Raw genomic sequence first — 14576 nt, forward strand, 5'->3', positions numbered from 1 at the left:
ACTGTGAGACAGACTCCTGTTAATGAGACGGCCTCCTTGGGCCTAAGTCCCCATCTCTTAAGGTCCTCTGAAACCAGGACGTTCTCGCACCTGAGAACCGGGCTCTTTGTCCTGCAGCAGTACATCAGTGCATTTGCTCCCAGACCAGGGCTCTTCGCCTAGGATCCACAGAGTCTGTGCACCAATATGTACCATTCACACACAAACACACACACAAAGGCCACACAACTTTTCCAAAGATTGCATCCTTAATCGTAAACATAAGAGCTGCTGCAGTTAGGAGCACAACCTGTGTACTTTACAACTGAGCTCCTAAAATCACAGGTGGTCACTTGATCACTGTAGCTGTCTGGCACTCGAGACACAGCTGTGATTCTGGGGGTGAGTCTTGGTCTCCACAGCCTACTCCTGAGGGTCTCTCACAGAGCCTACTGCTGAGTCCTCTACCCAACTCCACTCTAGCATGACTCCACAAGGGCCTGCTCTAACTGGGAATAGCGAGATATGGGGGAGCTCTTCCAATAGGGCCAACTTCCACACACAGGATCTTTGTCAACCAGGGAGCCTAGGTTCCCTGTGGTCCACATGCTGCTGCCACTGTGTCTGGACGCAGACAGACAGTGATGGTTAGGTGATACACAGGTCCTTCACTAATCACAGGAGAAAACGATGATGTACAAAACAGACACGGTAAAGACCACAGAGATCCACCTCGAAACAACAGAGTATAACATGTGAGAAAACATGACATCCAAGTACAGAGAGCAGCATTATGGGGTCATGATAGCCTTGTCACACGCACGCTGCAGCATCAGGCACTTGATCTCACACAGCCAGTTACACTGCTGAGCACCAGCAGCTGCTGACAAGCGGACACCCTAGCATACTGCCAGTGCCAGCTCTGTACCTCTGTTCTCAGGCTGTGAGGAAGGGGTGCTGGTCCAAAAAGCCATTGGATTAGATTTAAAAAGGCTAAAATTAAATCCTAGAAAATAAAGAGTATTTCATTTTTGAACATTTTGAGAATTAAAATGAATGCAATTTTAAGATATAAAAGCCAGATTCCATCTATTTACACCAGTGTGGCTGTCCCACGCATCCACCTATCCTATCCCAAGGCTTTCATTCTTTGCTCATTGCCAGATTGCTCAGTGGCCAGATCGCCTTACCTAAAATGTGAGCATGCAGTACCGTCCAAGAACATAAGAATAGTAACTGCAGAACAAACTTACTGAAACCACCAGCTTCGAGTGAACTCTCACGATTTGAGTGCTAGTGGCCTTAAGCTGGACCCAGTGCTGAGCTGAGTTCTTGTGCTCTGCTGACAGACATGTCTCCCTGAAGCTGACATCTCCTCAACAACGTGTACACACGCTCTCTGCTGCTGCTGAACACTCACCACTAAATTGGCTTAGGGAAGAAAACAACCCACACAAACATATTTTGGGAAGGAAAGTGGGGAGGGAGAGAGGGGGAAGAGGAAGACAAAGTCTGCCTCATCTAAAGACCAAGTGCTTACCCTTTTCTGGAGTTTTAAACGTGTGGCTGGTTGAGAACTGCTCCTTCAGAAAAGCAGGAGAGGTGTTTTTGACTTTGCCATCAGAAGCTGATTTGAGATCAGAGTTCTGTGACTCCTGGCGACCACCAGGTTCCACTTTTCTCTCAGATCCACTCTGGGCTGCAGAACTGGCTTCACTACTGTTATTTTTCAGAGGTGTGTTAAAACTAAATCCAAACAAAGATCCAGTAGCTGAACTGTTGCCAAATGCAAATGGTTTTGACTTCTCACTGCTAAAAATGCTTTTAACAGACTCAGAACCAAATACAAACTTTGGGGGTGAAACCACTGCTTTTGTTGTTGGTTCAGGGGTGCCAGACACCCCGCCAACTTCTGAGGTTGTGTCTGCTGCATCATCACCCTGAGACAAATCAGTTCGTTCTCTGGTGGTTTCTTCCAGCACAGCGACAGCCATTTTCCCACAAGGTGACTCCCTGGGAGTGGCTGAACGAGCGACGTGAGGTGTTATCAAAAAATCTTTTTCTTGGGCCACTTTTGCTTCATCAAATATTTTCTTAAACGAGTCTGCAACATCCTGTAGTTTAAAACGAACAGCTAAATGTTCTATTTTTCTTTCTCCATCCGCAAAATCACATGCAGTCCACACCCACACTCTTTCAGTCCCTTTCATATTTTGCAAAGTCATGTCTGGAGTTATTCTGTGGTTGGCACAAAGTTTTAATACCTGGTCCCTTCTCATCACTATACGAACTTGCTTGTTTTCATAATTCTGTAAAATCTTTATATCGCCGATGCCTCTTTCTTTCCACTGACCAGCATCTTTATCATACCTGTAGAGTTTGGCTCTGTGACTAAAAACAACTTGTTCATTTTCCTCCCCACTGGACACCTCGACTAGATCAGGCAAAGGGACAACAGGCTCAAAGTGCTGTCCGTCTCTCTCCTCCTCCTGAGTGACATCGGAGTCTTCGTCCGTGCCCACTGAGGCCCCACTCTGATTCAACTTGCCAGGGGACTTGGACGGGCTCAGAGCAGACTTGAAGCTGAAGTTAAAGCCGGTGGTCGACTCACCAAAGCGGAAGAGGTTTTTTCTTACGGGGCTGCTGGCCAGTGGGGAGGCGTGCACAGAGCTGCTGCTCACGCTGTCATCCAGGGCATCCTCCCTGAGGTCATAGTTGTCCCACTCCAGGGTGGGCCCAGTGGTCTCAGTGTTTGGTGCGCCACTCACATCTGCAGCAGTGGTAGCTCCTGCTCTGGAATCCTTACTCTCTTCATCACTGACTTTTGTCTGATCGTTTGTCAAAAATGTTTTGAAATCTTTTAGCCCACTCTTCATTTCTTCCGCTCTCTGTATTAACTTGGCAGCCCTGCCAGTATCCACAAGCTTATGGGGAGTCTGCAGGGGAATGTCTAACAGAAGTCGCTGGCATTCCTCAAATTTCTGCTTGAATTCTTCAGCCAGTTCAGGTGTCTTGAATTTTGCCGCCAGCTGCTCGAGTTTGGCATCACCATCAGAAAAGTCACTGGCTAACCACATCCAAGCCCTGTCCGAGCCGGAGAGGGGCTTCAGGTGCATGGTGGTGGTGATCCAGTGGTTGGCACACACCTTTAGCACCTGTTCCCTCCGCATCAGCATCCTCAGTTTGCCGTTGACTTCATTTTTGAGGATTTTTAAGTTCCCCAAGCCCCTTTCTTTCCACTGACTTATCTCAGCATCAAACCTAAATAATTTCACCCGCTGTGAGTAAAGAACTTTCTCATCTTCCTCTCCTGTGACCAGCTCCACTTTCTCAGGCATCTGGACGACTGGTTCAAAATGGATGTCGTCACTGTCCTCAGTCTTATAGGCATCATCATCTTTCTCAAGGTCAGCACAAGCGTCCGCTTTATCAACTAGTTTACTACTTTGTGATGAGAATAACTTCTCTCCAGCACCTGAAAATCCCTTGAAATTGGGATCTTTTTTGCCAAACTGAAACCCTTCTCCTGAATTTGACTTGGCAAGATCTGCAAAGGTGAAAGTGCTGCCAGTCTGACCAAAGACCACAGTACTCCCGTCTTTCTGACCACCAGTGTCCTGAGCCTGACCACCAGTGTCCTCTCCAAAGGACTTTTCAGTAGTCTTCTCCTGATTTTCTGTCTCCTGAATGCCAAATTTAAACCCACCAGCAGACGCAGGGGAAGAAAAACTAAATCCTTCCTTTGCTGATTTAGAGTCTGTATTAGAAGAACTCTGAAATTTAAATGAAGGTGCATTTTCCTGATCCACGTGCCCAAATTTAAATCCCTGTTCTGCACTGCCGAACTTAAAGGCTTTTTCTGAAAAGTTACTCTTAAATCCTGTTTCTGTCTGACTTGCACAGGAGTTACCTGCCTCAGCTGTGGAGCCCACAGGGAAACTGAGAGGCACTTCAGCAGCAGGGTTCTGGGTTGGGTTAGAGGCACCACAAGCCACACATTTTGGAGAACTTCCTTCATTTCGTATCAAGCAGATATCGCAATCCCACTGTCCCTCCTTCTTGGCGAACAGCCCCTCAAGTCCACTCTTTGGAGCCTTGACTGTCTCTGAAGAAGCAGGTGCCGGAGCAGCAGAAGCTGGCGGATTCTGACCTGGGTTCTGACAGGCCACACACTCGGCCATGCTGGCCTCATTTTGCACTGAGCAATCCCACTGTCCTTCCTTCTTGGTGAAAACGCCTTCAAATCCACTCTTTGGAGTCTTGCTTGTCTCTGAAGTACCAAACTTTAACGAGGCAGGTGCTGGGGCAGCGAAGGCAGGTGAACTCTGTTTCCGTGGAGTCTGACAAGCCTCACATTTCACAGAACTTCCTTCATTTCCTATCAAGCAAACACTGCAATCCCACTGTCCCTCCTTTACTGAAAAAACAGATTTGAAATCACTGCTGGCAGCCTTAGGAAGATCTCCCTGGCCAAATTTAAAGGAAGGTTGCTTAATAAGTGGAGATTCACTTTTGCTAGCAGGCTTTTTATTCTGACACGCAATGCATCGAGACACAGTGGGTTCATTTCTTACTAAACAAACACCACAGTTCCAGTGACCTTCATTCTTTAGAGTCACCAGTGCAGATCTACCAGGAGTATGTTCTGAGCCGGGTTTAGGAGTAGAGATAGTTTCAACTAATGATGGGCCGAGGAGCTCCTTACTGCCTGGGTTTAGATTCTGGCAGGATACACACTTCTTGGCAGTTGCCATGTTCTTCAGTGAGCAGCTGTTACAATACCACCAAGATCCTTCTTTCTTTGCAACCTGAAATTCAAAATTCATAGTTACGCCATCAGATTTGTCAATATCCTTACTGTCATGACCTGTGGGTTCTTTTACAGTTTTCGTGGCCTGATGGGTGGTTGTGGCTACATTTGCTCCTGAGGCTTTCAACAGGCTCTGGGCCTCTTCAAACTTGCACTTGAAAAGGGCTGCCTCCTCAGGCGTCTTGAACCTAATGGCCAGCTGCTCTGGTTTGGGCGACTCGTCGGCATAGTCCACAGCATACCACACAAAGGACCTGTCTGAGCCGGCGTTAGGGGCAAGGGCCATGTCTGGGCTGATGTAGTGATTTGCACAGATCTTTAGCACCTGCTCACGTCTCATGAGCAGGCGGATTTTACCGGAGGTTTTGTGCCTAAGGATCTTAACATTGCCGATTCCACGCTCCTTCCATTCTCGGGACGCTGCATCGAAGCGATACAACTTTGCACGATTGCAGAAGAACTCCTCCTCATCCTCCTCGCCAGTCCTCACTTCGATCTTGTCAGGAAGAGGCACCACGGGCTCAAAGTGAGGGCCGTCGTCTTCCTCGTCCCCCTGTGCGCTTCCCCCGTCAGCATCGTGACCCTTGCTGGCCGGCTCCGTAGCAGGCACTCCGAACACTGATTTCCCTGGGCTGTAGAAAGTAAACATATCATCACTACGTCGAAAACCAGAATTCTTTGGCTGATTTGTACCCATGTTCTCAGTAAATGAAATTCCAGGCACATTTTTGCTTCCAAAATTGAACGTATTTCGAGGTCCCATGTTTTGAGCAGCTTTTGGTCCACTGTACCCATCTCCCTGCAAAGGTTTATCTGAAGTCAGCAGACCTAATAGGCTTTCATTATTGTTGTAAGTTGTAGCAGGGGGCTGTGCCACAACCTGTGGTGAGGAAAACGTGAAGTCACCATCATTTGACTTGAAATTTGAATTAAATTTGAAAGGAGTCGGCTGTGTTGTATGTGCAGGTGCTGCCAGAGATGGCCTCATTCCTTCACCAGGCACCGGCTGAACAAAACTGGTTTTTCCAAATTCTAAAACCTTAGGTTCTGCAGATCTTGAAGCATGTGCTGCAAGTGGAGGTTTTGTAAAATAACCTGGTTCTGGCAAAGGTGGATTTGTGCTTGTTTGTTGAACATTGTAATTAAAGTAATCATCGCCCCTGGGTGATAGAATTCCTGTCGCAGGAGACTCAAAACGCAATGGGGGGCCATACATGTCTTGAGAGAACATGCACGCTGATGAGCTCTGCACGGGTGGTGTGTGCATCTGCTGGGGGTAGCCGTAGACGTGCTGCTGAGGTGGAAGCCTGTTCATGCCATAAACCGGCCCCTGGAAAAAGACAAAGTGAAAGCTTTTGTAGGCTGTCTATAAAACTATAGCTTACCTCGATACAAACCAAATCTCATGAACCTCAAACATGCATATAAATATACCACTAGAGCATACACTGCGTTCTTAAGAGAAGACATTGCTACAAGGACACTTACAGCTCTAGTTCTCGGCATGACCCAAAAATTGCCTTAACCAAAGACAGCATCTTACACATCTAATTATACCTTCCTGACTCCTAAACGTGGTGTCCAATGATGTTGATAATGATGATGATGACGATGAGCACTGACATTTGTTAATGTGCCACCTAGGCATAATTTCAAGTTCTGTACACATAGGATCTCATTTAACAATTCTCAAAACCCTACAAACTAAGGCACTAGTATCATTCTATACATAAGGCACAGAGAAGTTAAGAGCCAGGGCCTGGATGCACCCAAACCCCAGTCTCTGCCCGGCTCTGCTTGGGCTGGTCTTCATGGACACTTAGTCACAGTGCCTAGGCCTGCGAGTGCCACCCACGGTGCTCCAAAGAGTGCATCACAGTCCTGCCTCTGTCACAACCAGATGATGAAGCTCCCACCACCACCACTCCTGTTCAAAAATATTCTAGATGTTCATACATATTGTATTAAAATTAGATAACTAAGAAACATACCTTCTCTATCCAGAGAGAAATTTAAAATAGCTATACCTCATGGGACATTTAAGTTTTAATGTTGAATTACTTCTTGAATTAATTTGTAGGAAGCCTGGACAATTAAAAAGGAGATATTTATAAATGTATAAATTATTCCTTTGTTACCTTTGTGGGAGTAATATTAGCTGCTGGTCTGAGTAGATACTGAGTATTATATGCTGGTGACTGACTATAACATACTGAATGGCCAGTAGTTGCAACTAAAAAAAAAAGAAAAAAAAGAAAAGAAAGAAAACACTGTTAAAAAAAGTCTATGCTGCAGGGTAGTACTATCTAGGCAAGAACTATAAATACAAAAGCAGCAGAAATCAAAGATTTAACTACACAGACTTTTAAAACTTTACTATACATCAAAATACACCAAAAAGATGATTATCAAATGACAAACCAGAACAACTGCCAAGTGTAACACAGGAGCAGTGAGGGCAGCAGCAGGTTGGCACCAAGAGAGCCCCCACAGCGAGCACCAGGAGCTAAGAGGAGTGGTGGGCCCCCTTCCTGAGAAAGAGGGGCTCGATGTGAAGACACAATCCTGCCACATCAGGAATATAGGGGAGACACTGGCCACAGGAAGGACTTAAGGAACCAAAACATATGTGGTGGCCTCAGGGCCACATTTTTGAAGTGAGGCTTGAAAATCTGCAGAATGACAAGGTTGCATTTTATACTTAAGCTAGCAACAACATTCAGGTCAAAAATCACCTGGCAAATTCACATAAAGGATCTCAAAAGTAACACAAAATGTGCTTCTTGGTGTAATAAACAGGATACAACATGACTAACACTTGAACTGGTGCCCAAACTATTTGCCCCACCTGCTTTGTGTGCATGTGTGTTACCAGAAAACCAACAACTAGAAGACACTCCTATTGATGGTAAAAACAACCAACAGCCATTTGCCTGATCTGTTCTATGAAAGTTTTACCAGAAAACAAAACAACTTAAAAATCATTTATATCTTTACACAAGGAGGAAGTGGAAACTGAGACACAAGAGGTGCTGAGCAGCTGACTCTGGAAAGTCCTGCAAAGGCCCAGTGAGGGTGAACCAGGCCCAGTGAGGGTGAACTGCGTCTACACAGTCCACAGGGTACCACAGGGTACTGTGCTCCCTGCACAGTAACACAGAGGCAGCGCCACTGGAGAAGCCCACAGCTGAGCAAGGAAACTAATGCGCTGCCTGCAGGGGCTCCTCTGAAACATTCCCAGGAGAAAATAGGCAAAGAACACAGAACAAGTGGATGGATATATATGGGACAAGAATTGTAACATGTGAAGTTTAACTAGTGACTTTATCACTGAGACTGAAAGAAACAGTTCAGATGTCTTATAAACCTACCCAAAAAAATCCTATAGAAAAAAAGCACCAAATGAATAGGTAACTCATGAAATCTAAGTGTGCTGAACATTCCTAGTATTAACAAAAACAAAAATTTTAAAAGCTGATATTATTTTTGCTTTTAAAAAAAGGATTTAATAAACTCGTAATAGTTAATAACTGGCAAGAGTGCGGACAGACAGGCACTACCAGATCCTGGAGGTAAAAGTGTAAAATTGGCACAGTTTTTCAGGAAAAGCAATTCCCCAACACAAGAAATCTTATAAAACCCTGAAATCCTAGGACTGTGTTCATGGCAATAATTACAACACCAACAACGGGAAATAAAAACCAGGAAGTAAAACTTGTAGAGCTTCCATGTGATGGGGCCCTCGTGTTCATTAATGGCACCATCAAAGAATACTGAGTAGAAAAATGCTAAGAACTTAAAAGTAGTATTTAAAACACATGCTTACTCATCTCTGAACAAAATGCTAATATGGTGAAAATCTCATTAAAAATTCCTTATGAATACAAAGAGAAAGGACCAGAAAAAAATGCTCCAAACTGGTAGCAGAACTCTCCGTGACACGATTAGTTTCCAGTTTTCTTTACACTCGTCAGTACTTTTGAGCATTTCCTTATTTGAGCTTATTGATGGTTTTTAGTCATCTACTGTCAGCAGACAAGGGCCACCCTGGCACATCTGGGCCTTCACTAAGAAAACCATCTGTGAGTTCAGGAGGGTGGTCAGGAGCTGGGACTCTTGGCTCGAGCCAGAACTGACTGTGACTGTCAAGCAGCCCACTGGTGTCTCCATTCCTCTCACCTGTCAAGTGAGGGTGTGCTGCGTCTACACAGTCCACAGGGTACTTGCAAGAATAAAATAAGACAACATGAACGTTATGTTCAGATGTGTGTTTAACAACCAGAAGACCTGTTATGCACATACAAAGAAGAAACAGAACTTGTGACCCACAAGGTGCCCAATGATAACCACACAGCATCCAGAAAGCCTCAGAGGAAGCCAGATATGAGCCTGTCGCCGCCAGTCAGGTTCCACATGGTGTATGGCACCTTAGGCAGTCAATGTTTAAATCTGACAGGCTCCTCACATCCACACCTATGACTGATAGCATTAGTGAGTCTGACTTCACAAAGATCTTCTCTGTCACCTGTTGCACTTGAAGGACACTGTCATGAGAAGACAGCAAGCTGCTTTAAGGAGGACCCTAGGGACCATCACTAAGGTACTAAACTAGGCCACACCATTCCCAATCTTTCTTTTGAACTAAGTGGAGAAGATTCTTGAGAGTCCCTTGGACTGCAAGGAGATCCAACTAGTCCATTTTGAAGGAGATCAGCCCTGGGATTTCTTTGGAAGGAATGATGCTAAAGCTGAAACTCCAGTCCTTTGGCCACCTCATGCGAAGAGTTGACTCATTGGAAAAGACTCTGATGCTGGGAGGGATTGGGGGCAGGAGGAAAAGGGGACGACGGAGGATGAGATGACTGGATGGCATCACTGACTCGATGGATGTGAGTCTGAGCGAACTCTGGGAATTGGTGATGGACAGGGAGGCCTGGTGTGCTGCAATTCATGGGGTGGCAAAGAGTCAGACACGATTGAGCGACTGAACTGAAGACCAATTAATCTAATTACCTCCATTTCAGGAATCTCACGTGAAAAACACCTGTCTTCATCATCACTCTGGCTGCCTGGGGGCACGTGGCCTGAAGTCAGAGCACCAGAGTCTGAAGCTTCTACCAATAATGACGTGTGTAATAATGGGTGTCACCTAATCTTCCAAGCCCATTTCATCTAAACATGGGAATTCATAATGGTATCTCCCACTTTGGGTTACTGTAATTGAATGAAATCACATACACAACGCACCTGGCACACAGACAACCCAGAGGGCAACTGCCTGTACCCTGTGGTTCACTGAATGTTTACTGCATACTCTAAGTAAATGCCTAATGTGCACACACACCCCCCACACACATAAATACAATAACCATGTGATATAAGTATTATTTCTATGTTTCAAACAGACAAACTGGCTCAGAGAGCTAAGTAAGAGTACAACCTAAAAATCCACTCTGCCCTAGCTCAAACTCTCTCCTTCCATATACAAAAGATTTCCCAAGACTGTCAGACCTCTCAGAATGTCATAAAAATAATTCCCCAAAGTTTAATTTCATAATTAGGCAGCTCTTAATGAATTAACCATCAGTTAACATTTTTCCAATATAAGGCATAGTTCCAGCTCAGTCTCAGCTCCTCTGAGATGTGCAGTCAAGGGTTCTTTAAGCCTTTACATAAACAGGATCAGATAAAGCTTGTTTTGTTTCTGGAGTTATAAAAATCTTGGTAACAACAAAAAATAGCTTAAGCAACATATAGACAGACAAAAACATGTAATAAATTAAGGCATACAGACAAGGTGATTTCGCAAATTTCCTAAATGAAGGAGGCAGCACTACAGTATCGTCACTAACACCTGGGAATATTCAGTTGCCAACTCACCTGTCAGTGGGGCCCCGTGAAAATTCTGTGACCCCTGATAACTATCAGGCACTGGGTCTGGTCCATAATTCTCTGGAGGCCAACGATGAGGGGACCCTGAGCTACTGCTATTTAGTTTCAACTCCTGCATTTCTTTCTGTTGGAAGAAGAAAAACAATTTTAAGCATTATATCATGGTGTAAACAGTGCTAGAGCAAATTTAATATCTGATGATACCTTTTCAGAGAGTCCATTCTCCAGTCAGATCTGAGCACCAGGTGTTGATGTAAAACATGATTCTTAATTTCTTAAAGCTTGTTTTTTGCTCTCATTCTTTTCCCTCCTTAGTATCATTACCGAATCCACTCAATCTAGTCAGCTCTAACCTAAAAAACGGATTCATCTCCCTTTCCATTCTACGTTTACTTCATCTTTCTAAAGTTCTGTTCAGGACTTCCCTACTGGTGCAATGGATAGGAAGTTGCCTGCCAATGCAGGTGACATGGGTTATATCCTTTTGCTCCAGGAAGATTCCACATGCCTCAGAGCAAGTAAGCCCTCGAGCACCAACTACTAAGCCTTCCGATGACAGCCAGTGGTTAGGGATCAGACAAGAAAAAGGCAACACCTCCCCAACCCCAGAACCTACAAGGCAAGTACTTTTCAGGAACAAGTTATAATAAGTGAGGTCAGAGACAGATCCAGCATGGCTACCCTCTTCTTCTACAAGTGTTTCAGATGAAATTCCTTGGCAGTCTAGTGGTTTAGGCTCAGTGCTTTCACTGCTGCAGCCCTGGGTCTAATCCCTGGGTGGGTGGGTGGGAAGGGGATGGCAACCAAGATGTCCGCAAGCCAGGTGGTGTGGAGAAAAAAAAAAAAAGTATTTCAGGAATAAAAACTTCCTGGGAAAAAAAAGACCCTTAACTATTAAGGTCAAAAATACATCTTAAAATTTCAAACTAAATAAAATTTTCCCCACTCATCCATCTATACTGTATCTAGTCCAGATGGTATATATCTAAAAATAAGAAATGAATGGAATCAGCTGGTAAATTTAACTGGTCACCACCAGCATCTGGACCATAGATTTAAACATCCAATTAAAGATAAAAACATAATGTTAAAACTTGAACAACTAGAACACGTGGTGAAAACTAGTTTTGACAAGTCTCACTTTATGGATGAGAAGACAAAGAGACAGAAAGCTAAGCAAGTACCTGACCCAAAGGCACACAAGAACACCATGTAGGTGCCAGAAATCTACATGGTTAGCATGTAATATCATGAAGGTCACAATTATACAAAATTAACACACAAAATCTTTATGCAAATTCAAAAGTGTAGAAAATACAGGTTTCAAGATTTTCCTTGCCATGATTTTAGAAGCATGAATGATTTAGTTCTTGTCAATGAGCATGAAACAACTTACTTGTACTTCCAATTCCAAAGAAGTAAAGTTCCTTTGAGTGCTACAGTTGAGGTCACTTTCATAAAGTTAAAGCACAATCATGTACAGACACCTGCGTCTTTACATAATTAGGTCAAATTCATATGAAGTAATAAAAAGATAAAGAGACTTTTTAAAGTTTAGACCACTTGTGAAGTCTTAACTATAAATGTGATATACACACTAGTCAGTCTGAGCTATAATCTCACAAACCAAGGTATGAAGACTAGAGCTCGCTAGTTCACTCTATCATTGGGGACCTCCTCTATACTGGGAACAGGGTTATGGTTTGGATATGAGTTGCCATCTTTGAAAGATTCACATCTTGTGGAGGATAAAGACACATAAGTAATTTCAAAAAATAAGCTAATGTCAAGACGGAAGCATGTAAAACACAGTGTGACTCTACAGTCATGCAGCAGAGGAACATCTGGAACAGTGTTAGAAATGAGTGAGAAAGTGGTCAATGAAGGAATCTTGGAATAAGATAGGCACAGTTTAGAAAAATCAAGGCATTTACCTTAATGGCCTCCACTTGTTGGCAGATCATTTTCAATAAGCAATTTTGATCTTCTGCCCACTGAGGTGGTGTTTTGGGAGAATACTGAAAAAATAACAATGAAACAGTATTTAAAACATCTAGAACACACATTCTGCAGTAAAGTGACTCTTCTCTTTTCACTTACCTTACAACTTCTATTTGGTGATGGAGAGTATTTGGTGGGAGATGAAGTTGAGTGTTTTATTTCTGAATCTGCATTTCGTACAGACCCATTTTTATGAAGAGGCGCTCCTTCACTGAACTCATCGAGCTCCTGCATGACTAAATTAAGCATCTCTTTAACAGATTCCAGGGGCACAGGCAACTAGAAATAAAAGGCAACAATCAACATCTTTAGTTCGCAAAATCACCAACAGAAGAACTCTCAAATAAAGATTTTTTTATCTTACTAATTTACATTTTCATACTTCTGTGTGACAAGCACATTGTACTTTATGTAACACACAGAAAATGCTGTGCAATCTAAAGTCTCCTAACCCTCAAGTCCATGCTGTGTCTACCTCTCCTGATGGTGGCAGCAAAGGCAGAGCAATGTTAACTGGGGAGTTTTTCCATGTGAGCAAAGTAAGTCACTGATTCTGAATGAGAGGAGAGGAGAAACACAGATGCTGGCATGCACCAAACATAACCCTAATCCAAGAGCAGCAACATAAACTCATCAATAAAACAGGTGGAAGGTTGAATGTCAGTGAGGTTAATCCCATCACAACAGCCTCAAACTGCTGACAGCCGGGGAAAGGTGGTCACAGGAGACAGTGACAAGGGGAGAAACATCCCGAAGTCATGAGCAACCCCCTGATTTCATTAATATGTTTAACTGCCAAGTCCACACAGAACTAGTCTTAGTGGCAACATTTGCTGAATACATCGCCAGGTAACAAAAATAAATGCCAGCCTTTTCTAATTCTCCAACAAGCATTTTTGTAATGTTATAAACCTAAATGTTCACATTTAAACACACACACACAAAATAAGGCAAAGTAATACTAATTAAATAAACACCCCACTTCTGTGCATTAATATGGTATCACTAAGCATTTTAAAAATTACCAAAATATAAAATCAAGGCAAAATTCCTTATCGCCTAGTTATCAATAATAAGAAAATACAATCTGCAACTTACTTTCTTAACTACCGACAGATTTGAATCACAGTCATCTAAAATCTTTATCAGGTAGTCCCTGGTCTTTCTCAGGTAATTTTTGCATTCTTCTTGTTCTTCAGAAGAAAGCACATCATTATCAATGTCTTCTGCTTTTCTGTGAAAAAGCTATACACAAGAGTGCTTTATGAAGCAATTATGTTTTAAAAGAAAAACCCTTTAATTTAAAGTACCACACTACTTACCAGTGCAAGATTCCAATAAGAAATGACGTTATTAATAGATTCAAAAGCAGCCATAGCATCGTCTATATTTCCATTAACTACATCCAATATAGCGAATGTGATGCGTGCTTCATCTTCGTATTCCCCAACTTCACATGCCTAAACACATTGGGTAACTTTCAGTCAAGCTGCCTCTACCCAGAATATCAAACCCGAATATTTCCCAAGGATTTTGCACGATCTAATGAGATCAGCATCTCAATGTTCTTCTCTGCCATGTTGCATCTGTGACAGGCAGTGGACTTAGAAAACAAGACTACCATTCAATAGTTGGGCAATTAATATAAGCAGTTTCTACTTCCATTTCTTATTTAAAAACTAGAAGCCCAGACCTCCAGCTAGTTCACGATGGGATTTTCCGTTACCTGAATGTCTGCACTATGGAAATGCCTGAACAGAGGGTCAGCAGGCTCAGGGATGCTGCTCTTCTTCTTGATCATCTTCAACAATGGCAAAACCTTTTTCCAGTAATGAACACTTCTGCCTATGTATTCTCGTTGATCATAAAAAGAATTAAGACCACTGCCCTAAAA

At 43.4% G+C, this 14576-nt stretch overlaps 1 protein-coding gene across 4 annotated transcripts in view; it reads right to left on the reverse strand.

The window, feature by feature from the left end:
• LOC133257058 (E3 SUMO-protein ligase RanBP2-like) overlaps positions 1-14576 on the reverse strand; it is a 61341-nt gene that overhangs the window by 13926 nt on the left and 32839 nt on the right. For 2 of the 4 annotated variants that reach the window (XM_061432518.1, XM_061432517.1), the window contains exons 13-20: positions 14409-14570; positions 14005-14142; positions 13781-13927; positions 12782-12961; positions 12616-12699; positions 10670-10805; positions 6928-7022; positions 1520-6119 (exon numbers count right to left, since the gene is read on the reverse strand). In XM_061432518.1, coding sequence (XP_061288502.1) covers positions 1520-6119; positions 6928-7022; positions 10670-10805; positions 12616-12699; positions 12782-12961; positions 13781-13927; positions 14005-14142; positions 14409-14570 — 5542 coding nt within the window. Of the gene's footprint in view, positions 1-907; positions 986-1519; positions 6120-6927; positions 7023-10669; positions 10806-12615; positions 12700-12781; positions 12962-13780; positions 13928-14004; positions 14143-14408; positions 14571-14576 lie in introns of those variants that run through there. The other 2 variants (XM_061432516.1, XM_061432519.1) reach the window with 2 other exon arrangements.

The sequence above is a fragment of the Bos javanicus genome, chromosome 11, assembly GCF_032452875.1.
Source record: "Bos javanicus breed banteng chromosome 11, ARS-OSU_banteng_1.0, whole genome shotgun sequence".
Classification (NCBI taxonomy): domain Eukaryota; kingdom Metazoa; phylum Chordata; class Mammalia; order Artiodactyla; family Bovidae; genus Bos; species Bos javanicus.